General features: G+C 35.1%; 1 protein-coding gene across 3 annotated transcripts in view; it reads right to left on the bottom strand.

The window, feature by feature from the left end:
- Positions 1–26,488, bottom strand: part of CSMD3 (CUB and Sushi multiple domains 3) — a 1,632,969-nt gene that overhangs the window by 66,087 nt on the left and 1,540,394 nt on the right. For all 3 annotated transcript variants that reach the window (XM_072603249.1, XM_072603250.1, XM_072603251.1), the window contains 5 exons: positions 25,728–25,901; positions 24,887–25,060; positions 22,949–23,134; positions 18,270–18,443; positions 8,053–8,235 (listed from right to left, as the gene is read on the bottom strand). In XM_072603249.1, coding sequence (XP_072459350.1) covers positions 8,053–8,235; positions 18,270–18,443; positions 22,949–23,134; positions 24,887–25,060; positions 25,728–25,901 — 891 coding nt within the window. The remainder of the gene's footprint in view (positions 1–8,052; positions 8,236–18,269; positions 18,444–22,948; positions 23,135–24,886; positions 25,061–25,727; positions 25,902–26,488) is intronic.

Raw genomic sequence — 26,488 nt, 5'->3', positions numbered from 1 at the left:
AAGAATTAAAGCTACCCTTACTGATCTCTAGTGCAAAGGATTTATTGTCTTCTGTTTTCTGAAAACTGGGTTATTAACCCTCCTCACCTCTGATGACCTTTCTCTTACTCATGTTGTTTCAAAGATTCTTAACAGTGATTATGCAGTAACACCCTCAATTTTCTATCAGTGTCTTGGGATCTAGTTCATCTAGGACTGCAACCTTAAACTTATCAAGAAGACAGGAGCTTCCTTATTTTCAAATAACTTATTATAGGCTTCCATCTTTGTATCAGCCCTTTTTGTTCTATCTTTTACAATCCAAAGTTTATTCTCCTTTTGAGAAAAATAAAATAGAAACAAATAATAGTTGAGTAGCTCTGATTTCTGTCACCCATTTTCATTGTCTTTTCCAACTGACACAGCAGTCCTAGTACTTCCTTTACCTTCTTCATTTAACCATTTCAGAAATCCTTTTATTGTTCTTAGGACATCTTGTAGCTCTCAGTTCATTTTGAGATAATGTGCTCCTGATTCTTTTCTTATATGATCGTGCCACACTTTTGTATTCATTCTCGGATATTTCCTCTTGTTCCCCTCTTCTGTATGTCTTTAAAAAAATTTAATTCCGTTAAGTTTCTTGTGTTGATCTTTCAATATAACTCCTTTTTTGTCCTTTACTGAGGTTGTTCCTCTTTGTATCTTCTTATTCATCCTAGACTTACTTCTCCTTTAGAATTTTAGGATAAGGGATCCTATCTTCTCACCTTTTGAAACTTGTACTCAGAAAATGTAGGCTACCAAACAAACTGTGACTGGTTTCCCTCTAACTATAGAGAGAACTCTAGGACAATGTATTTCCTTTCAAGGTTCCCATTATTTCTACCCTCAGCAACTAGATGCTTCCCAGTAAGGAACAAATACTAAAAGAAAAGACATTTATCTTATTGCTTCCTCTATCTTACTATAGCTAAGTTGGTTTGGTGGATAGAATAGTGAATCTGGAATCAGGAAAACCTGAGTCCAAGTCTGTCCTCAAACACTTACTAGCTGTATGGCCCTGGGTCTGTCACTCATTTTATGTTTGTCTCAATTTCCTCAACTGTAAAATAGATAATAATAGCACCTACTTTCCAGAAGCGTTGTGAGGATCAAATAAGATTATATTTGTTAAATGCCTGACATCTAGTTTATGCTATATAAATGTTTATTCTCTTTTCTTCCTTTTCTCCTTCGCTTGATCCCAGAATAGTCACTAGAAGATCAGTAGCTTGAGTGAGATGAGGAGATTGTGAAGACTTTTCATAATAAAAATATAGGGAATATTGGATTTTCTAAATAAAATTTCTCTTCCATAAGGCCTCTCCCTCTGGATATCTGAGTTTCAGGTATCCAGGGCTTGTGGATGGTCAGTTGGTTTCCCCCCCACTTACCAGCTACCAGATTTCTTTGTGAAAGTACTGCGGGCTGTAGCCGAAACTTGGAAGTTACTCAAATCTCCCCATTGTTTGTTGTACTGTTGCCACATCAATGCTACCAGTTCCCATTTCTCCCCCTTCCCTCTTTTCTAAAGCCACATCAGCAGTTAAGTTAGATATTAGATGAGGTAATTGTGTTGGGATAGGTGAAGATTTCCCGGGATTTGTCTAGTATTTCGCCCTTAGATTGTAAGCCTGCCTCCCAGACAATGGAGAGGTGGGATAGTGGGGAGGTGGGATTCTCTGCATTAGGGTATAAAAATTGTGCTTCAATTTATGTAAGTTGCCTCCCTCCACCAGGTTCCCTGACCTGGTGGAAGGACGTGCCTTTCTCGAGAATTGTAATAAATCTTATTCTTTCTGTTCTTATTGAGAAGCCTCTTTATTTATTTAAGATTTTGAGTAAGAGTCTTTTTATCCCACACAAGCTTATCCCAGATTGGAGTCAGTCCTGATCAATAATTTGCTTGACCCAGACCACCAGTGGATCAACTAGGCAGCTGGGACACCATGTCCTACATGCAAGAAAATGACAAGAATTAATTTGAAATTATTCTCGTGAACCAGTTCTCACATGTAAGGATTTAAACATGTTACAGGCACCCAAGTTGGAGTGTTTGTAGCAGGGTCTATATTTAAATAGAAATGATTTGGGATTTGGCCCACTTTATCTCCAGAGACACGACGATTTCTGCCCTTGTAGAAAATAACTATGGCTGTGATTGGGCAATCACTCTTTTATTTTCCTATTTTCAAGAGGGGTATTGGTCTAGAATTATTCTGCATCATATATTTGTAGTTTAAGGGTATAATCTAAGTTTGGGGACCACTTTCACCTTTCAGAGGTGAGGGTAAAAGCTAACTCTTAGCTAGTTCAATTCCCTCTCTCTCTCTCTTAGCTAGTTCAATCCCCCCTCTCTCCCCTCCCCCCACTCCCTCCCTGCCTCCAGGCTTATTATGCAAAAGACAATCACAAGTGTCAAGCAAACATTGCAAAGAATAAAACAAAAATTGGAGAACTCTTACAATTTAATTTAAACAACAGAACACACAAAAGAATGAGATCTTTTTGACTTGGAAGGGAAGGAAAATCTTAGTTCAATCCAAGAGAGAATGATTTTACCCAAAAAAGCTACTGCTTGAAGTCTCTGCAAGTGCAGGAAATGGAAATCAAGGGCTACAATGGGGGCAGGATGACTAGCTTTCCCCTCATGTCTGTGGATCTCAGGAGCTCTTCCATGTGCTATTCAAAGTTGTGCCCTGAATCTCACACTACCCCCTTCCAAACTTGACTCCTCCCTTCCTCAGTGTCTCCATTAATCATGATTCTCAGCGTCCTCATATACATGGTAAACAACATTATAGACAATGGTTAGTAGTCATTCAAGAGTCGTGTTTCCTTATACGTAGACATTGTCACAGGCCTGTCCATGGAACTGTCCAAGTCTTCCTAGGTCAGGGGTGTTATAATTCCATAGTAATTTAAGGTTTTTGCTGTTTTTTTATGTTGAAATCCTGTCTTTACATCATGTAAATTTCCCATTATATCACTCTCTCTCCTTCCAGAGAGCTGCTGTTGTTTTTTGTCTTTTGCTCTCAAAGAGGACCATGACATCAGGGAGGTGATGCCACAATATGCAAGTGAATTGGATTTAAGTGAGACAGGTTTGTGCAAAGTCACCAGCCTCACTTTCTCCTCCAGAGCCATCTGGGCCTAGTGGTGAGATGTAGAACAGGATGACTTTAGATGTCCCTGGATGCAGTGGGAGACCTTGGCCTTTATAAGTATGGTCTTTCCCAGGTATCAATTTCACTAAGGTAACACTCATTCAGTGATTAAGGTTAGGTAAGAAACGAGACAGAGAATGACCTCTTTTTTTTTGACAAAGTAAAGAGGTTATCCTCTACATAGAAAGTTATCCCTTTTAATAAAGAATTCAGTGCTGTTTCCAGGGACATACAGTTTTACTATCCTTCATTGAAATACTCTGTCTCCTGCCAGGAGCTCAACATCCCCATGTTTTGAACTGTAGTATAGAAATACAAATCTTTTTATCAGACACCATCTTCTAATCCAGATGTTCACTTCCTAAATCCATCTGGTTGTTATAAAATCTTGCCTAAAGTCAACAACACTAATGAAAAGCTCATATCTGCCCTTAGTCAGTTTCTTGACCAGGGTTTCACAGTCTGTAGCATGGCTCCTAGATTCTTTCTGACTATATCATTGCCCTTTTCTCCTAGCCAATTCCCTGAATTCCCAGAAACTGGTAGCAGTCATAAATTCTGACAAGTTTTGTGAGGTCTGTGATGTTAATTAAATTAATGAGAGTTAAAGATCTTTCCTACCCACTAATGGGTCTGCCTATTAAGGTCAGTTTGATTAGGGGAGATTTGTTTTATAGGAAGGCTCACATCTTCTGTCAATTTCTAATGAAACACTGGTTCTGAAGGGTTGTGATGCCTTGTGACTTTGAAAAGTGTATATATACTCTGAGGTGAGGTTTTGTTTGGGGTTTACTCATTGGAAGTGGTTTTTTGGCCAGATGAGACATGGGTTAGCCACCAGAGAGCCTCCCACCCTCCCTTGAAAACCCAGATGTTGGTGCTTCTCTCTCTCGTAACTATGTATGTACAGTCAGAGAGGTGGATCTGGGTCTGTTGATCTGTGTTGTATGTATTGCTTATGGTCAGACAGTTGGAAGCCCTACCTGCTGGTTTTTATTTCTCTGTATTTTCTCTAAGTGCAGGGTGCTGACTTTTCCCCCAAAACTAAGTGAATGACATATATGCTTGGTTAAAGTAGATTGCTGACCCCTCAAAAGTTGCTTTCCTTTGATTTTTTAACTAATTTATTTAATTTTGGTTTTCACCATTCATTTCCACAAGATTTTGAATTTTAAATTTTCTCTCCATCTCTCCCCTCCTACCACGCCAAGACACCATATATTCTGATTACTCCTTCCTCTAATCTGCTCTCTCTTCTATCACACCCCTCCCTTCCCTTCTCCCCATATTCTCTCTTTTCTTGCAGGGCAAGACAGATTTCTATACCCCATTACCTGTATTTCTCATTTCCCAAGTGCATGCAAAAATAATTCTCAACATTCATTCCTAAAACTTTGAGTTCCAACTTCTCTCTCTTCCTCCCTCCTGACCCATCCCCACTGAGAAGTCAGGCAATTCAATATAGGCTATATATGTGTAGTTATGAAGAAGACTTTCATAATAATTGTATTGTGAAAGGCTAACTATATTTCCCTCCATCCTATCCTGTCCCTTTTTATTCGATTCTCTCTTTAGACCTTGTCCCTCCCCTAAAGTGTGCACTTCTTATTACTTCTTCCTCCCATTTGCCCTTCATTTCATCATCACCACCCTTTTCCCCTTCTCCCCTACTTTCCTTGTGTAAGACAGATTTTCATACCAAATTGAGTGTGTATGTTATTCCCTCCTTAAGTCAAATGTGATGAGAGTAAACTTCACTTTTTCCCTCTCACATCCCCCCTTTGCTCCTCCATTGCAAAAGCTTTTTCTTGCCTCTTTTATGAAAGATAATTTGCCTCATTCCATTGCTCCCTTTCTCCTCCCAATATATTCCTCTCTCACCCCTTAATTTAATTTTTTTAGATATCATCTCTTCCTATTCAACTCACCATGTCCCCTCTGTCTATGTGTGTGTGCATGTGTGTGTGTGTGTGTGGGGGGGTGTGTGTGTGTAAAATTCCTCCAACTATCCAAATCCTGGGAAAAGTTGCAACAGTTACAAATATTATCTTTCCATGTAGGAATGTAAACAGTTCAATTTTAGTAAGTCCCTTATGATTTCTCTTTCCTGTTTACCTTTTCATGCTTCTCTTGATTCTTGTGCTTCAAAGTCAAATTTTCTATTCAGCTTTGGTCTTTTCATCAAGAATGCTTGAAAGTCCTCTATATCATTGAATGACCATTTTTTCCCCTGAGGTATTATACTCAGTTTTGCTGAGTAGGTGATTCTTGGTTTTAATTCTAGTTCTTTGACTTTTGGAATATCATATTCCAAGCCCCTTGATCCCTTAATGTAGAAACTGCTAGATATTGTGTTATCCTGATTGTATTTCCAAAACACTTGAATTGTTTATTTCTGGCTACTTACAATATTTTCTCCTTGACCTGGGAACTTTGGAATTTGTCTACAATATTCCTAGAAGTTTTTCTTTGGGGATATCTTTCAGGAGGTGATCAGTCGATTTTTTTCAATATTTATTTTGCCCTCTGGTTCTAGAATTTCGGGGCAGTTTTCCTTGATAATTTCATGAAAGAGACTTTTTTTGATCATGGCTTTCAGGTAGTCCCAAAATTTTTAAATTATCTCTCCTGGACCTATTTTCCAGGTCAATTGTTTTTCCAATGAGATATTTCTTATTGTCTTCTATTTTTTCATTCTTTTGGTTTTGTTGTGTAATTTCTTGGTTTCTCATAAAGTCATTACCTTCCATCTGCCCCATTCTAATTTTTAAAGAACTATTTTCTTTGGTGAACTTTTGAACCTTCTTTTCCATTTGGCTAATTCTGCTTTTTAAAACATTCTTCTCCTCATTCACTTCTGTGGATCTCTTTTGCCATTTGGGTTAGTCTATTTTTAAAGGTGTTATTTTCTTCAGCACTTATTTAAGTCTCCTTTAGCAAGCTGTTGACTTGCTTTTCATGATTTTCTTGCATTGCTTTCATTTCTATTCCCAATTTTTCCTCCACCTCTCTTACTTGATTTTCAAAATCCTTTTTAAGATCCTTCCATGGGCTGAAACTGTTGTGTATTTTTCTTGGAGGTTTTAGATGAAGAAACCTTGACTTTTATGTCCTCCTCTGATGGTATGTTTTGTTCTTCCTCATCCAAAAGGATGGAAGAAAATACCTATTTGCCAAGAAAGTAACCTTCTATAGTCTCATTTTTTTTTTTTTACCATTTTTTGGCATTTTCCCAGCCATTTACTTAAGTTTTGAGTCCTTTGTCAAGTGGAGGGTATGCTCTAGGGACCTGTAGGTTCTTAGTTCCTCCAAGGTAGCATAATCAAAGGAGAAGCGTTTACTAACCACTAATATTCATTTCTTCCTCTGACTCTTACTGAATAAGATCTCTCTATAGGTGGCACTTAAGTATTTGCATGATCTTTCCTTGAAAGACAAACAGCTGTCTCCTCACAAGTTCCAGCTCCTTTCTCCCTCTAAAAAGTTCATGTCTGATATTGTTTATATGTATTCTGGAATCCTTTCCCCCTTTTCTTCTATGTGTTTTCCCTTTTTAGTTCCTAGCACTCATCAGAATGTCCCTCTGCCTCTTTAGATCTTTCCTTTGGAAGCCATTCTTTGATGTTTAAAGAACCATTTCATTCTCCCTGATAACTTGGAGATTCAAGAAGTAGGCAATTTTGTACACTGACTTGTAACTTACTTGGCCATGAAGAAAGATGACTTTTTGGATTCTGATTTAGTCACTCAGTTATTCTTGATTTCCATACTTGCTTGAAGTAAGGTTCTAAGTTCTTATAAGTAAGTCTTAAGGCTATATCTGGTGGTGAATTGCAGTGGTAAACTCCTCTTAGATATACTTGAGGAATTAACTGTTGATCTTCAACTCTCCTGAGTTGTCACTCTTCACCTCAGCTGCCAAAATATCTCTCAAATCTCTGCCTTCCTCTTCAGTTCCATGGTCACCATGCTAGTGCAGGATCCCTTTATAATTTATGTGGTCTTTTGAAATATTCTCATTACACATCTTCCTTCCTTGTATCTCTGTTAACGCATTCTTCTTTATTGCAGCCAGAAGACTTTCTTATACAGAATTATAATCATATCACTGCTTTGCTAACAAATCTTCAGTGGCTTCTTATTGCTCAACTAAATAAGTTCAAAATGTCTTAGTTTAAATTGTTCCTTTCCCTTCATTTGATGACTTTCTACTCATTCTGTAAAGCTCAATTCAAATATCTCCTCCCCCAGGAATCAAGGCATCATTGATCCTCCTTAATCAGCATGGACTTTTCCCTCTGGGTTTATACAGTACTTTGCATCATATCATATACTATAGTCTCATATATTTCATCTATTTTATTCTCTTATTCTTTAGTAGATGGTATGGTCACTGAGAAAAATAACTGTATCAGATCTAACCTTTATATTTTCACTGCCATCTAGCACTATACTTTTCATACAACAGATCAATTAATCGATCAACAACAATTTTTAAAGGACTACTAAGTGATGGGCATTTGCCAGATGTTTAACATGTTAATGCAAAGAATGAAACAACCCATACATCCAAGTAGTTTATTTTCTAATGGCAGAGATGACTACACACACACACACACACACACACATACACACACACACTGCAGAATAATGTAATATATGCAGAACAAACACAAAGAAAAATACAAAGTACTTAAATATTTATAAAGAATAAATGTTTGTTGCATGTTTTATGTAAAGAAAATTACAAAAATCATAATTTTCTGTAATATGAAAAGAAATTATTCCTTACTTCTATTCACACAGTTTTGTATATTCATAAGATAAAAGAAATATTGATAGATATTTTGCTTTAACTGAAATTTACCTTTACATTCAGGTTGTCTTCCTGTCCAACTTCCATTGGCTAAACAAGTCCTTTCTTCTGAGCCATGAAGGATATAACCAGTTTCACAAGAGAAGTGGACAACACTCTTGGTCCTAAAGTCACTCTCCTGTCTAGAACCATGACCTGGAATGCCTGGATCTCCACAGGAACCAGCCATATCACCTGGAATTAAGCATGGTTTAGATTGTTATATTTTGACAAAACAAGTTGATCAGTTGAAATCATAGCATTTACTTTCTCTTTGATCCATGTCTTATGTGAAGAAATAGGTTAGAGAATACAATGGCTTCATAAAGTAGGGTTCCTATTTCTATGAATTTTTATCCACATTCATAGAGTTTGGAGGCATTCAGCAGGCAACATATGTTTCAAGAATATTCAAGGTACCTACTTACTGACAGGAGAATTAGACTAAATGACAAAAATTCTGTATACTAAGTGACTGTGATAATTTATTCATGCTTTTTCTCAGTTTTTCAATTACATGGTATTTCTTGTTAGCTAGAACAGCTAAATTCTAGGAAATAGAAACTGACATTTATATGGGGGTTTTAAAGTCTGCAAAATGGTTTACATATATTATCTATCTTGAACCTCATAACAACCTTGTGAGTTAGGTATTATAGCAATTATCCTCTCTATTTTACAAATGAGGAAACGGAGGCTCAGATAAATGACCTGCCCATAGTCATGTGGATCATAAATGTCAGAGCCTGTATTTAAAGCCATTCCTTACGTATTGCACAGCCAAAACTCTATCCACTATATACTGCTGATGTCTAGATAATATCACATAGTCTAGAATTTTACTTCATAATTCATTGTTTCATCATTTCTTAACCAAAGATGATTGACACTTACATACATAATTTACATGCCAAGATAATTAATTTGTAAAAACTGAAGTTTAGGCATCCTATTTTGAATACTTAGAAAAGAAATGGTCTATGGCTATGTAGTAATTCCTTCAAATTCCAGTGTTAAATATTTGACTCTGTCACATCTTAACTCACTTAAAATCAGTTGCCCCTAGAGATTCTTTTCTGTCAGAGGTAATGAGCAAGAGGTGGATCTATCAGTACAATTAATCATAAAGAATAACTAGTAATGACTTATCAAAGATTTCGGTGGATTGAAAAGAACTTTTCTCATGGGACATACGTAAATATATATGTGTATATATATATATGCTATGAGATGGATGAATCAACATATGTGTGTGTTTGTGTGTGTGCGTGCGTGCAGTTCTGTAATCAATAAAGAAGGTGTCAGTTTACAAGAATATAAGATAATTTTAGACTCATGGGCACATTTATCTTTTTCAAAAATATAGAAGAATTTTGACACTGAACTTCATTTTGCTGTGTGCTTATTTTAAGACAATAATTGTGGTGAATATTATGTTGAGATGCACAATGTACCTAAAGAAAGTAAATGAAGCTTCCTCATGAGCGTTTCTTAGCTTTTAAGAATAGTATAGTACAGATCAACACTTGTACATTTTAACATTTCTTCTATAGCCAGGGGGTATGTTACTAACTGTTTAGCAACCAATTCTCTGGGGGAAGGGGGGAATTCATGATACACCTTTAAGTTTAGTATACATTATTAATATTTTCTCTACCACTTTCTTAAATCTAAGTAATCAAAAACCAATAAATCAAGTCCTAATTTGTGACATTTACTGATCTCCAAGGTGTAAATGCTTATAATGAAAATATATTAGGCTTTTCTGGTCTGAGCTGCCTCTAGCATAACTATTCATAGCTTACCAATTTCTAACTTTCTACCAAGTACCCTTGAAATGTTTAGAGGTCCCAGTGTTTTTATTTTGAATTTATCTTGTCAATGCTTTTTGCATATCAATAATGTTTTCCATTAACACTTTAAAAGGCATGGACTATAAGATGGACTATAAGAAGTGAATTTGGCTTTCTACATGTCTATGCCTCCCCTTGGCCCCTTCTACATCATCATTAGCACAATTAAATGAGGCAAGCAAGGAAAGACAATAAGCATTTATGTAGTGCCTACTATGTGCTAGGCTCAGTGTTAAATGCTTTACAAATGTTATCTAATTTAATCCTCACAACAACCCTGTAAGGTAGGTGCTGTTATTATCCCAACTAGAATATCACCAACCTTAACCAGTTGTCTTTCATACACACGATCATATGCATGTATCTAAATTTAGATTGTAAATACTAATATAAATGTACATAGATATACAAAAGGATAATGCATATATTTTCTATTATAATTATTATTTTAAGGAAGTCTGGGTCAAAAATTCTTCACATAGTACTAAAAGGTTCAAGATCAGTGATTTCATCTTAAACGTACTAATTTGCTTTTCATATTTTTTTAAAAAAACACCATATCTCTGGACACAAATTATATTTGGATCCCAAACTACCTATTTGAACCTGTTGGGACTGGAAAATCACACAAAACTCTTCATGATTTGTCAGTTATATTAGCTCTAGGTAGAAAACACATTTTAGAGAAACAAAATTATCTTTGGAACTATATAATCCATTGTTATTATCCTATAATTTGTAAATAATAGTTCTCTACTATAAATGTTTGCACTGATATGTTTTAAGATTTTGCTTCAGGAATTGCTAAACACTTTCTCCCCACTTTACATTTTAATGGCACCACTAGAGTAGCAATTGATATCAGTAGACTTAGAACACTGTTTTTCTTAAAACAACCCATGTTTCAACAGAAATTACCTTTACTTCAATTTTGCACTGGTTATAGGAAAACTTCTGTCTCAAGTCCCATGTTTTATATATTTTTTAACCATAAACTTATAACTCATATCTAATTTTATTTCTGACTATTGGTATATAAGGTTGTGTAGAAGGGAAAAGAAAGAAGGGATACAAACTGAAATAGAAGGAGACATTTTGAAGTGATTTGGAGAGCTTTGGAATTATGGGGAAGTTCAAAGATCTAATATTCAAAGGATAATTTGGTACCAGGCAGAAGATGATTGAACAAAATATTCAAACAAATTAGTAAGATATTATGAATAACTAGCATTTATCTAGCACTTTAATATTTAAAGCACTTACAAATGTTATTTAATTGCAATCTCAACAACCATCTAAGGTAGGTGCTATTATTTTTTCCTATTTTATAAATGAAGAAACTTAGGCTGAAAAAGGTTAAATGACTTGCCAAAGGACACATAGCTAGTGAATGCTGTAGGATCTGAACTCAGTTTTTCCTAATTCCAAGACCAGCATTTTATCCAGTGTGTCATGTAGCTGCTCACCACTAGGTAAGAGGGTAATAAAATAAAGGAAAGGTAATCAAGTGAGGTTGCCAAGGTGTTAACTGTTGCTAAAGAGACTTTTCACAGTGTTAACTGTGTTTGAGAGAGTTAAAGAGGTGAGGGAAATTGAAGCCATTCATAAACTGTTTGCCATGGTAGTTCTGATTGTGATCTACTGGAAACAAAAGTTGAGTGACTAAAACTCCCTATTCTAGTAAGTATGGAGAACAGAGAGAAATATGTGATTACCTAGATTAAATATTTCTACTTCTGCCAATGAGATTGCTATATATAATCAAAGGGCAGATTTGTCTTTCTTCTAGAAGGCTGAAGACAAGCAGATCGCAGGAATGCCTCTCAAACCTTCAGGTTAAGAAGAGAATAAGTTTTAGTATATGTAATAGACCAAAGAGCAATATCTATTTTAAAGTGGACAAAACTGGTAGAAAGAGTTCAGTGTAGAAATCAAAAAGGATAATTACTTAGAAAGACAAAGGATAATCCTGATGCATGTCACAGTGGAGGATTGGGAAAATGTCAGGAACAGAAAGAATGAAAACTATTTTGAAGAATTAATCAATGAATACTTGGACCTAAGAGAGAAAGTTAATGCTCTTTTGGAAGAGATTATCGCTCTGATGAAAAAGCAGCTGCTTAAACTCCAAGGAATATTGTAGATCCACAGGTGCTCTCAGGTGAGAGATCATCTATTAATGAAGTCATGTGGTAAATGAGATTTTTGAGGCAGCTGGTAGTGTAGAAGGTAAAGTGATTGACCTGGATTCAGAAACACCTGAGTTCAACTTCTGCCTTAGATATTTATCACCTGGGCAAGTCAACTTCTGTCTACCTCAGCCTACTCAATCGTAAAATGGCAAGGATGATACCAGCTACCTAGAGACAGTATTGGGAAAGCACTTAGCACAGTGCCTGGAATGTACCAGGCATTTAACAAATAGTTGTTCCCTTCCCCTTTATGGTAAGGTGCAGTTATCTTTCAATTTCACAACAACAGAGATGTTGCTCCATGTTCTTATTCAAGAAGTGCCAGAAAAATTCCTAAGGCTTGTTAAAACAGATCACTACTATCCATTTTCAGTGACCCACATGAACACAAACATTACTTCCAGAATGAAACTAGAAAGAAATGAAAGAGATGAAGAAATTTTGGCTAGAAATCTGAGGGACAAAGGTAATATTATGCCTGATACCACTTAAAAGCAACTTTTAACGAAGTAAAATCATATTTGGGAAATGAAACATATGGTAAAGAAGATGATGTCTAAGAATGCAAACTGAATTTCTGGAACATAATTTGCAACATAGGAAGTTTCTGGCCAGGGATGGAGTAAATCTAAAAGGGGGATTGTTAATGATGCATTATCCTGGAGTAATACAAATCTAATAAAAATAACTTTAAGCTGAAAAAGAAAAAAAAAGGAGAAACCTGTATAAATATGCATATATACTATAAAGAGTAGGCAAAATGGAGGAAAAGAAGCAGCAGTAGAGATGCCCAGGAATTTACAGGAGGCAAAATCCAAGAAAAGAGCCAATGACAAAACCAGTATTTTTAGATGTCTACGCAAAATTGCACAAATTATGGCTAGAAGGATGAAGTGAGATCCTGAATGGAGAAAGACAAAATTGATTTCACAATTATGACTGAGAAATGAAAGAATAAGGCCCCTAACTATAATGTGGCTCTGGACAAATATACTTTATTGAAAGGAAATATTAGTTTAGTAGGGGGATGGGATGGGGATAAACACTATTAAGAAGAAATGACCATATGACAAAATTTAGTAATGGGGGAAATTATTTTGTGAAAGATGAACAGAAGAAGAGATAGGAATGAGTGTCAGTGAAATATACCATAGATCACCTAGAAAGAAAGACAGTAGAGATTAGTTCAGAAACCATATCACATTTCTAGTAAAGAGGCATAATATAGCAGCAAGAAGGAAGTTTGGTTTGTTGTTCAGTTGTGTCTGACTCTTAGTGATCTCATTTGAGGTTTTCTTGGCAAAGATACTAGAGTGGTTTGCCATTTCCGTCTCCAGCTCATTTTACAGGTGAGGAAACTGAGGCAAACAGGGTGAAATGACTTGTCTAGGGTCATATAGTGTCTAAGGCTAAATTTGAACTTGGGTCTTCTGGACTCCAGGCCTGGTGTTTCTTCCACTGTGCCACATCTCTGCCCCAAAGTTCAGTTATCTAGTACGTATTTGAGGTCTATCTCTTTGTTTGTAAGAAGTAGAGAAACTAATAATTTATGGATTTGTCTCATTGTTAATATTATCCTTCAAAGAGTAGAGGATATGAGGTGGAATCTCAGAAGTGTTTTCATTTGCATTTAGAGATAATGGCAAAGATAGTAAAAAAGGAAAATGGTAAAGTTTGGAGAGGCTGTGAGAAAAAAGGCACACTGATGCACAGTCAGTGGATTTGTGAAGACATACAATGTATATACAAAAAATTCCTAAGACTTAACTATACCACCACTAGGCCAAAACCTAAAAGAAATCCTAAAAAGAAAAGGTCATTTTTGAACAAAAATATTTACAGCATCACTTTTTTTTTGTGGTGGCCAAAAACTAGAAGCTAAGGAGATGTCCAACAACTGAGGAATAAAATCTGAGTAAGTTGTGGTATGTCAAAGTTATGGAACACAATGAATACAACTGGGCTGTAATAAATGACAAAACAGAAGAATTTTATAAAGATGTAGAAAAGCTTAAATGTACTGACAAAGAGTAAAGCAGAGCCAGAAGAACAATTTATACTATCATTATGCCAAGAAAAGCTAAGCAAAACAACTGATTCTTTTTTGTTTGTTTATTTTAGTTACAGTGGGGAGGGAAAAAGTAAGATCAAAGAAGGGATAGGTATCCTATTTGGGACAGATGGAATGGTGAAAGTGTATGAGAGGACACACAAAAAAACTACTTAATTCTTATTTTGTTTCACTGAAAGTAAGTAAAAAGATAGGGAGAGAACACCTAGTTCAAGTGAAGAGTTCTAATCACGAATTCCAATGAATTACATCCCCAGGTCCTAAAAGACCTGGAAGATGTCATTACTGAGCCATTGTCAGTTCAACAGATATTTACCAAGTGTGTACTATGTGTCAGGCACTGTGGATTCGAGCAGATGTAAAAATAGAGTACTTTCTCTCAACAATCTTACATTCCTAATGTGAAAAGAGAACTCAGAAAAGGGAGTTGAAAAGGCCGGTGGTAAAGGGAGGGGGATATATCCACATGAGAGCACGATGATGAAGTCCACAGAATAAAGGATAATTAGTCCAGACCCTTCCACAAAATGGAGGCTCTGGGAGAAACTCATCAACAAGAGAAGGGGGCTACAAAAGCAAAGGGAGAACACAGCTAAAGCACGATCACAAAGTAAAGAGATCGATGCCAGTGATCTTTGGAAAATCATGGATAATGAATCAGGTACTATCCAAATGGAGAAAATCAAGTGCTGTTTTCTCAAAAAGGATGGAATATGCAAACTGATTCCTGGCAAAATTAAATACAAGGGTAGAGAATATCTAGTAAGGAAGTGATAGTCATAAAAACCAACAGGAATTCATGAGGAATAGATTATGTTAGACCAATTTCATCCATTTCTGATAGGTTCCCTAATCTGTTCCCTGTGCATGTGTGCTGTATTCACCCAATAAATGTTTCTGGGTTTTGTGCTTGAACTGTGCCTTTGTTCCCTCTGTTCAGGTGGATGCTGTACCCCAATTAATTATTTTGCCAACTAATCAGTTGGCTTTGATGGTCACTGAGCATAGTAGTTTGGAGGGGCATCTTTTACACATTAGTTGCTTGTTCCGTGGGAGTATCTCTTTGTGTATGCGTAAATATCTGCATGTTGGTAATAGATAGAGTGCTAGACCTGAAGCCAAGAAGACTTGATGTCAAATTTGGGCTCTGATTTTTACTATGTGAACATGGATCTCTGTTTCCTCATGTATGAAATGAGGATAATAACAGGACCTGCCTCCCAGGGTTCAGTGAGATAATATTTGTAAAGCCCTTTAGACAAAATAAAGCGCTAGGTAAATTATATATATTTACACACAAATACATACATATACACACATATATGTATGCACACAATGTACATACACACAGCCTTTTCTGTCTCAAAATGCATTTATCTCTCTAGTTAGCTTGCTAGGAAAACAATGATTTTGTCACTTATGAAACTAAAACAAAAAAGTCAGTCATAAATTTATAGTAAACATTGAATTTTCTTGAGATAAGACTTCTTTTTGATCTACCACCATTGAGAATATCAAGATACAGTATTCTACTCCCACGTGTTCCTTTATTAACCCTGATTTTATAATGATTACAACACATTGGTTTAGGAAAGCAAGTGGCATCCATACTGTAAAAGTTAGTAACTGAATCATGAAAAGGACATTACAGCAGAGTAGGTCAGTAATCAGCACACTAAGATATCTGGGCTAAGCCACAATCAGCTCTATTCTTTCCATTAGCTTGGAGAAAAAAAAAACAAAAACTAGTGGCCTTCCTGCAAAGATAAACCAATTTCAGCACTTTTCCCATTTCAAATCATTATATGTTCTCTTAGACTAGAGTCTCTAAGAAGAACTTCTACCAGACTGAACTTTCGGAGTATAAGCTATTGCTACAGCTGAAAGGTTAGCCGGTACTATCATCACTAAACTTAGAATTCTACAATCTCAAGTTGCAAGGGAGATTAATAGCTAACAATCCAATTTATATCTAATCAAGAAAGAATCTCCTTTTCTAACATACTTTATACCTAAATAGTTAATCAAGCTTCCATTTAAACATCTTCAGGAATCAGAATCTACTACTTCCCGAGGTATCCCATATTACTTCTAGATAGACCATTTATCAAAGGAGATAAAAATAAAAAATAATACCTACCTTAAATACTTCCACAGGATGTTGTAAGTTTAAAATATGGTACCATATGTGTATGTGTGTGTATACATGTACACATAAACACATAGTATATATGTATATATATATACACATGCATATATGCATAGAGTATGTATGTATATATGAGATGCTTTGAAAACTGCTAAATAAATATAAAGTGTCATTTAAATCACTGTTCACTGCATTTATTCAATTTGCTATACTTAATGAGTATGCACTGGACTGCAGATATTTTTGTGTGATACTGGGCAAATCATTTAACTCCAGGTAGCCTCAGTTTCCTTATTTGTATAACAGAAAGAAAGCATTTACCTCTCAGTGTTGTAAAGATCAAATGAGATATAATATATGTAACACTTTGCAAATCTTAAGATGGCGTATAAATGCCGTTTATTATCATAAGACCAAGGGACAAGACCTTGGACTAGTAGGAAACCTCTCTAATACAGTAGGAGCTATACAAGGAAATAAAACTCAATATTTAAATATATAATTGATGCACAAAAACCACCAAAAATTATCACCAATACAAATAAAGAAATGCAACAATATGTACATATGGATAAGCACAAGATATATAGAAATAAACAAATACAGAAAGAATGAAAAATAAAGGTCTCAGCTCTTAGAACACATCATCAGATTATCAAGAGTATTTTAAAATGTACATATGTAGTTTTCTTTATTAAGACGCTGTTATCTTCAACATTTTCTTAAGTAATGAATTAACTCTTTAGTAAATACTTAAAACATATTAGACATTTATAAAGTATAAATACATATATGTGTGTATATATATATATGCACACATACATACATACATACACACATATATGTATATTTAATAGTGATAAAGTTGGAGACAATAAGAGTTGAAACCTCTTTTCAATTTTGTAGGCAAGGGGTCAATTTTTAATTAAACTCAAAAAGCATATATTAAGCACCTATATTTAGAATCCCTAGTTTCCTTCAAAGCTCAGCCGAAGGATTACATACTTGAGGCCTTTTCTGATTCCTCATTTCCTAGTACCTTCTCTCAAACTATCTTGAATACATTTATTTTGTAAGTACTTATATGTGTACATTTTTTTCTCCTGGGTTTAAATTGAACCTCCTTGAAAGTAGGGATGTTTTCTTTATGTTCGTGAATCTCTGGTGCCCAACACAGTATCTGGACCATAGTAGATAGTCAATAATTTTTTTTTTGATTGGCTGACTGATATTGAGTATACAGAATGCAAAAATAAAAGAATTAACTTCACTGACTAAATTTGGAACAGATTTCTGTACAGGAGAAAATATAAAAATAAATAATAAAAAGATATTTCTTTCACAGTTATTGCTCCCATCATGATAACTAGAAAAGTTATTTTCCTATCAAGTTTTAAAATAAAAACTTATAGTGCAAGTTAAACATCTGAAGCTTTAAAGATTCAGTAGACAAATATGTCATATTTTTGAAGATTTATAGTCCATTAGAATTAAAGTATAAATAATTTGGAGTTTTAAAAGGTAAATTTGAGCTAAATTTGTTAGCTTCTGAAGTCAAAGAAGTAAGGTTTAATCCTAAGAGAAGCTACTGTATTCTTTACTAAGTTTCTAGTGAAAATATATAAAAATACAGTTGCCTTATTTTAGGAGAGAGTACTTTCATTCATATAAACTTGATTCCCAGTATAACTCCTCATATCAGATATTTCACAGGTTAAATTATGTCCATAATCATATTTATCATGTCCTCCAAATACCAAGATTATAGGGGAATTCCAGTGGATTTGTATAAAATTATTTACTTTTCTCAACTGGATTTTTATTTAAAATAAATGTATGACTTAGATTTTTTTTTTGTTTGCTTTGTTTTTGTTTGCTTTCTGGTTATTTTTGAGAGAATGAAAATAATACTTAAAGCATGAAAGTTTTTCTAATACATATCTTCCACATTTTCGAAGTAGTACCTGAACAATGAGGCTGTGATCCACTCCAATGCCCATTTAATTGGCAGGTACGTGCTGACTGTCCAAGAAGGGTCCGTTTTCCTGTACACGAATAATGAACAGTGGAACCAAATGTATACTTCTCTCCAGACAGGATTGCATTGGGAGGAACGCCTGGGTGTCCACAGTCAATCACTACAATACATAATTATTGAAGATAAAGAAATATTTTAATTACCAATCAAATGACTTAAAACAAAACATTTTAAAATTATTTTGGAAGCATGATTGTTTTTTATACATATAAAACACAATTGTCTATTTGATGTCAAGCTATCACTTTTCCTTAATAAAGGGTATCACAATAGTTATTATTTTAGCATCTGCCCTGTACTAGAAGTATTGTTTGTAGGGGAAAGAAAAGCATAGGAAGCAACCATAACAAAGTATCTTAAAAATAGGGAAAGATGAATACAGGTTTGCTTCCCCAGGTGTGCCCATTCACCTGTGTGATGTATTTGTAGATAGTCTTTAAATTCCACAATTGTGGGGGATATAAGGAAAAACTGTAAGCTTTTCCCGAACCCTATGTTCATATATTTTTAAAAAGTAAATTTGGAATGTGAAGATGTATGTAAGGTGAGTTTTGGTGTAAGTAAGATGGATTTTAGTGTGTGTAAAGTGAATTTTGGTTATTATTTCTCTGAGTTCTTTTTCCCAGTATCCGCAGCCATAACAATCTCTGATTTCCAGGTACTAAATATGAATTCCCATTGTTATGGTTCAAAACATCTCAACTACTCTTGTGCAGCATTATATAATGATAAATAATACAAACATCCACTGTGGCTGTGCAGTGGGATACAGGGATAAGGTGAAGTACACTTGTGAGGCTATTGCTGGCAATGTGCCTTCTTTGTTTGTTGGCCTGTAAAATGGGTGGTCACTAGACAGTGAATGGGGAACCCTTAGGGCTGAATACATAAATTCTGCACGTGCCTCAACTGACCTCCATAGATGTTCCTAAGGGAACTTTTAGGGTTGAGTGTACAAGCAGGTATGCTGTGCATGCCTTGACTGGCCCCCATCAAGCTTTGGTAGGAGTCTGTGTTTGCCACAATTGGTTCCCATTGAGGCTTGCGGGGATTTAGTCGAGTTGTGCCTTTCTTGATTGACTCTGTAGAGATGTAGGGATAGTTGCTCCCCCCCTCCCTGCCCCCTGCCTTCTCACTGACCCCTGTGAGAAGGATGATTAGCGAATGCCGTAGATGCTCCCATTATCATCAGTTCTCTTCTGAGAAAACTAGACTAGAATAAAGTAAGATTATTAACCTCTTCTTAGCATCTTTCCTGTCTGACCAATCAAGAGTAAACTTGTGCTAGCAGCCCTCAAGTGTGTTGTTTTATCTGTCTTACAGAAGATAAGGGGCAAGGTGGAGGTGGGTGTGGGTGGATAGGAAGTGCTTCCTTTCTTAGTCTCAGAGTCAAAATGGGAAAGCCTTATATAGAGAAGATAATTACATATCAATCTCAATACTCTCCATCAGCTTTAAATGCTAACTGAAGACAAAAGGTGAGTAACTAGCTCTAAGGTAATCACTGGAAGAAAAGCGCATTAAAATTGCCAAGTTTTCCACTTATTCTTAACATGTCAATCTTGTGATCTTTCTTCTGAATGCTTTGAATAAATCACACACTTAGGGCCAACCTACTACCATTGGTAAGACCTTTCCAATGTTAATCTCTCAAACCCCACCCCTACCCCAGCTGTCCTCTACTTCCACACATATTGCTATTTAAAGAGAATGAACACTGTCAGTTGCTGTTACTTTATTTAAACTGAAAAGTTATAAGCAGATCACTAATGTTTAGACTGAATGACCTGGAATAAGAATGCAGGTTTAATCTTTCTGGGAAACCAAGTTGGTTTGCAAGGAACTCTGACCCAGACCCAATTATTGCACTATGTTGTTTGACTTAAGGCTTTCTGTTTTCTCACTGTGAATCTGGGCTATAAGAGACAACACAGTAAATCCTTGTGTATATAATTATGTCTTTGAAAACTCATCCTTCTGTATAACTCACCCTAATGTATTCTCTTAACAGAGGATCAAACCTTGTAGAATGGTGTTAGTAGGATGTGAAGTTTGTACAGAACTGAAGGATTTGATCTTATGAAATAAAATGAAAACTGGGTAGAAATCCAGTAATGATCAACTTATCCATAAGTCCTCCTTTCTGATGTTCTCTTGAGACACACTCTACCAAGTTAGCCTAGCTCATCCAGTTTAATGAGTTCTCATAAACCTGGCTCCTTCTGAAAAGACTCTTTCTCTGACACCACACCAGATTGCCTTGGAAGATAGAGATTGTGATGCTTCATGCACTGTGAACTGAATGGGAAAAAAAGGGAAGGAAAACAAGGAAAGAAGAAAGGAGGGAGGCCAGCAAGGCCAGTATCTGACAATGTATTTACATATTAAACTTAAAATCTATTTATATTGCACCATGTAGCTACTGATATTTTAGGCAAAAGTAGTCAGAAGGACTTGTCTATTAGACACATGGGTATAGTTAGAAACACATGCGATTTCAAGATATACGTTCTCCCCCAAATTTGGTTGACAGTAAGGACTTCTCTTAATGGAACCTGTTATTTTTAATTTAGAATGATACGTACTAATTTATGGTTGCAGGACAAAAAACTGGTACCACAATGATCATATAGAATAAATGCCAAGTCATGAAAACAAAAATTAATGAGTGTCTTTATGCTTTGGACTAAAGACTAAGGAGTAATATAGAATGAAAACAATCTCTGTAAAATATATATGTACCACATATAAAAAAATAAACTGATAAAATATCTTTCTTAGAACAGGCCATTCTGAAAGAAACTTGAAGGGAAGGAGGGAGTAAACATTGATAAAATACCTACTTTGTGCTAGACAGTGAACTAATAATCACTTTACAAATATCTCGTTTTATCCTCATAACAACCCTGTGAAGTAAATGTTATTGTGATACCTATTGGACAGCTGAAGAACCTGAGATAGAGGTTAAGATTTGCTCAGGGAGGGAGACATAGCTAGTAAAAATTTGAGGCTGGATTTGAACTCGAGTCTTCCAGCCTTGAGGACAGCTGCTCTATCCACTTCACACTACTTGATGTTTAAAAAAAACCTTCTACTTTACCACCTAGCTACCATCTTACATGGTTCTAAAACAAACTACTTCACAATTCAAGCCAAAAGTAATTCAAAACATTTTTTTTAAATCTGCCAAAACAATCATTTAGATTATAGACAAACAACTGGTTGACAGATTGAACATACCATGTTGGATCAAACAGACACAGTTTGACATTTGTTTCTACTTCTCAATTTTATCAAAAGGCTTATATATCTTCTCTAAATTTATTTACATAATAAAACCATTTTCAAAGAAAATACAACCAAATAATATTCATAATCTGTTCAAATATTTTTGTATTCTTAATTAATTTCAGATTACAACCTTACCAAGACTCTAGTAGTTTAGAAAAGTAGTACTACTAGGTATTCTCCATCTTAACTTGCCATTTCCCACCTCTTTGAATTTGAATATGTTGTTTCCTCATGTCATCTATTGCCATTTTTATCTTTCTTTAGGGTTCAGAGGTGCCGGTTCCAAATGTAATTCAATATCCAATTTAAATGCAGGATATAGTATGGGGAATGCATTTCTCAACAGCACCATCATGTATTTCACTGGCTAATAAAGATTGCTACTTCCTCAAATTTTCCTACTGTCTGAATCTTTCTTTAGCCTCATCACAATCTATCTGGTACACATTTATCAACATATGCATTATAGTCCACCAGTAAATTATAAATTAGATGAGAGCAGAGACTATGCCATTTAAAAAAAACAAAAACCTTTTTATTGATATAACTTCAACACAGTGCCTAGCTCCTCTTAGGTATTCTATAAGGATTTTTAAAAAATGAATTGAATTATGATAAATTGTTGAATATCCATCAATGTCTTCTTAAATGGAAACTTAATGTTTAGTGATATGCTTATCTTTAATAATAATAATAAAACAAATAAATCTATGTATTTGTGTGAATCTAGATCTGTGATTTCATTGTGTAGGAAGCTCCCTTTACTGATAAGAGAGGAGTAATTTCTAGTAACTTACAGTCTCAAGTTACACAGTGAGGGTTGTAATTATGGTCAAACAGGTAATAGGTATTAGAGACAAAAGTTGACTACAGCTCTTTCCAATTCCAAGCCCTGGCTGCTATTCACATCTGTGTGGAGTGCGTGTGTGCGTGCATGCGCGCGTGTATGTGTGTAATACAAATCTAAAAAAGAGAGTTTCAAAGTTTCAAACTTCTCACCTCCTGAGTAATCTGGGGTCCTGAGATACGTAAAAATAAAAGCCAAGCTACTTCAAATAAAGGCTAGAAAATTGTAGAGAGAAACAAGAAGAAAACCAGGGTTTTAAATTCAAAGAAAAGAGGAAGGAATGATTTGTTCTGAATTTTAAAACTATTGAGCAAAATATCAGACATAAATGAAAACTTCCAGAAAATTTGAAAACTATCAAACACTTAAGACTGTCCTTTGTGAGATTAACCTAGAAGAGAAATATACTTATCAAACACATTTGCTTCCATGATAATTTTAAGGAAAAGTACGCATTATCTACTTACTGATACACTCTGGGAGGGGCTTATCCCAATGGCCATTTGGTTGACATATCAAAACTGATGATCCAAATAAAAAATACCCAGGATTGCAGTCGTAGAATACCACAGTTCCATAGGTAAAATTTCCATGCTCTATTTTACTTTCTCTTTTAGAATTAGCTGGAATTCCCGGATCAGAACAGTTGACCACTAAGAGGAAAATACATATTTTTAGAATAATACCTAAAATGTAATAAATATTTCGAGTAGTTTCTAGGAAGCAACTCAAGAAGCCACACACACACACACACACACACATGCATATGTATATGCTTGTGTGTATATATATATATATATATTCATACACATATGTATATATACACACATGGATATATGTATGTTTAATATATAGAAATAAATCACCGATTGTGTATGTATATATATTGCAAAGCATTAAGAGATGGTCCAATAGCACCTTTTGCAATATTTCCCAGGAAACTTAGCAATAAAACCCAATTTTGCCTGAAGTCACAAGTTTAGAAGTAAGAAAGATTAACTAGTCTAACTTCATTATTTAAAAATGTGGTCTAGAGAGACCAAGTAATTTCACTAAAGGATTCTAGGTCAAACCCTGTTTCTACTACACTACACTGCTTCTCATGGGGCTGGAGACTGACAAAATATCATGGTGATGAGAGGTGGAGAAGGGGAAAGGATCTTTCCAAATTTCTTACTCAACTACAATGCTGCAGATTTGATCCTCAACAGCAAAGAATATTTGAACCGCTCTCAGTGGTAAAGAAATGTGTTGAGTGAATCATAGACACCTACTTAAAGACTCAGACATCTCTTTAATTATAATGGACTCCTCCATAAATTATGTGAACACCAATATAGGTGTATATGTGTGTGTACCCACATGCACATGTATGTAGAAAATGAAAATCCCACATTCTATAGGAAGCCTTCTCCAATCTCTCCTAAAAGTGCTTTCACTCTTTTAATTGTTTTCCATTCATCCTGTACATAGTTGACTTTGTAAATATTTCTTTGCATGTGGTCTCCTCCATTAGACTGTAAGTTCCTTGAGGGCAGGGACTGTGTTTTGCCTTTTCTTGTATCCCCGGTGCTTAGCACTGTGACCAGAAAACTTAGGTGCTTAATAAATGATTACTGAATGAATGAATTCCAACACGGATGCGCAATTCCTATGGTCTTAGAGAACAGATTGGAACACAAAGAAGTTAGTGCTTCCCAGAGTCACACTGTCAATATGGACAGATTGGATTTGAAATGAGATCTTCATTACTTGGGGCCATCTCTCTATCCATTAATAAATTGTACAATGATAACCATCACATGTATAAACAAATTTTGAAATAAATATTGACATGATAATTCTGTGGCAAAATGAGGGTAACCTCAAATAGCATTGTATGGTTATCTGTGAGTATCTGTAGGTTTTTAAAAGAGGAAACAAAGAACAGATAAGTATGCAAACATTTTTTTAAAAAATCACATTTTTGATATTATATAAATGGATATCATGTAAATGTGTGCATATGTGCGTGCACACATGCTACACGTGTGTGTATATAAAATTGATGTGTTGCAAATTCAAATTTTTCCATACCTTCCCAAAATAGTTTCTTGAAATTTTCACACTGTTCATATACAAGTAAAGTCTAAGTACAAGGTACTAAAGTTAAATAAATATGGAAGAATAACTCTATGAGATTTATTTTTAATAGTTAACAGTTACCAAAATAAACATTAAATGAAACAGTTAATGCAATGAGCATTTTGTATTAGTTTACCAAAGTTAGATCAATTATAACAATTATGCACATATCAAAGAAGTTATTATTAGTTATGTTTTCCTCTTTAAAGTATGTTTAGAATTAGTAACAGATTTTTTGTTTTTTAATGGGGAGTAGCACATGCTTCAGTCAAAAGGCTTACCTTTACATACTGGTGGTGGATGGCTCCATTGTCTGTTAGCCTGGCACTGGGCCTTTGTTGGGCCTTGCATGATATACCCAATATTGCATGAGAATGTTACGACATCATTGAAGTTGAATCCATTTCCACTTGTTCTTCCATAAATTGGACTGCCAGGGTGACCACAGCTAACAGCTGAGAGCATTCACAAGAAGAAAACAACAAAAAAGCCCCAAAGAGAGTAATGTTGGTTATTAGTTACAATACTATTTAATACCCCAAAGACAATTTAATAGAAATGTTTATTTCTTGTATTTTTTTTAGCTTGGCTTATGGTTGTCATTGATGCTGGAAGCTCCCAGCTGAGCAAACATACTCTACCAATATAGACTCACAAATTCTCTGCAAGTTAGACTCCTGGATAGCTGCCTGAGGCACTACAAGGTAAAATTGTTCTCAGATAAAGTCTGAGCACACCATTCTGGCATTTTGATAAAGACTCTCCACAACATAGAACGAACCTATTTTTCTACTCATATCCTCTACTATTTCTGTGTAACGTAGGACAGTGGGAAAAAATACCAGAACTAGAATCAGGAAAGCCTAGATTCAAATCCTATCGTAGATCCCATTAATCTGACCTTGGGAGTCAATTACATTAATAAAAATATGAGAAATACACTAAGTATTTCAAAGCAATTATTTGACAGATGAAGAAATTCGAAGATACTTAAGGAGAATTTTAAGATTTATGCCTCTATATTTAAAATAGAACTGTTTTTACCTTTCCTCAGAAGAAGATAGCAATTATAATTAATATAAGAACAGAATTCCCCTATCTTCCTTTGCCATGCTTACTTACGCACACAGGACGGCAGCTGGCCAGACCAATTGTGATCCTGTTGGCATATCCGTACAGAAGAACCAATCAATCGAAAACCAGGATTACACTGATAAACTACTGTGTCTCTATATCCATAATTTTCTCCAATGACTTGTCCATTCACAATGAGCTCTGGAATTCCACAATGACCCGCTGAAATAAAGTTCACGTAAAATGAGGGAGAAAAAAAGTTAGTTGCTATTTTGACATCTTATTTCAAAGCTTAATTTTCTATTCTTGAAATGTATATATAAAAGCTCTTTAATGACAAAGGAAACTCCCAGCTGACAAAGAATGATTCATTTCCACTTTTGTATTAGCAACATCTAATAACACAATAACACAGTAGGTACATAATAAAGTAATATTGAATGGAATCTATATCTAATTATCCAGTAATTTTCAAGGGAATTCACCTTATTTTTCTGATATTTCTGTGTAAAAACACTGGATGGCTTACAAATAAATTTTCTATATTCTATGTTGTATTTTGATAATAGAGAAATAATGAGAATAGTATTTATCTTGCTGTGGGAAATACCAAAAAAATAATATTTGGTCGAAATATGGAGCAAAGCTTGACACAAAGCAAAATTGATTTCTCTTTCTACAGAAAGTAGGCAAACAGGTTCAGAAAATAAATGGAATGTGTAAGCAGTACCAAAAATAACATTTATTTACAGATCCTGTGCATTATTGCCTGCTTTCTATAGAAAGAGAAATCAGTTTTGCTTTGATGG

Source organism: Notamacropus eugenii, chromosome 4 (assembly GCF_028372415.1).
Source record: "Notamacropus eugenii isolate mMacEug1 chromosome 4, mMacEug1.pri_v2, whole genome shotgun sequence".
NCBI lineage: Eukaryota > Metazoa > Chordata > Mammalia > Diprotodontia > Macropodidae > Notamacropus > Notamacropus eugenii.
The sequence above is the reverse complement of the archived record's forward strand: the minus strand, read 5'-3'. Positions and strand labels throughout refer to the sequence as shown.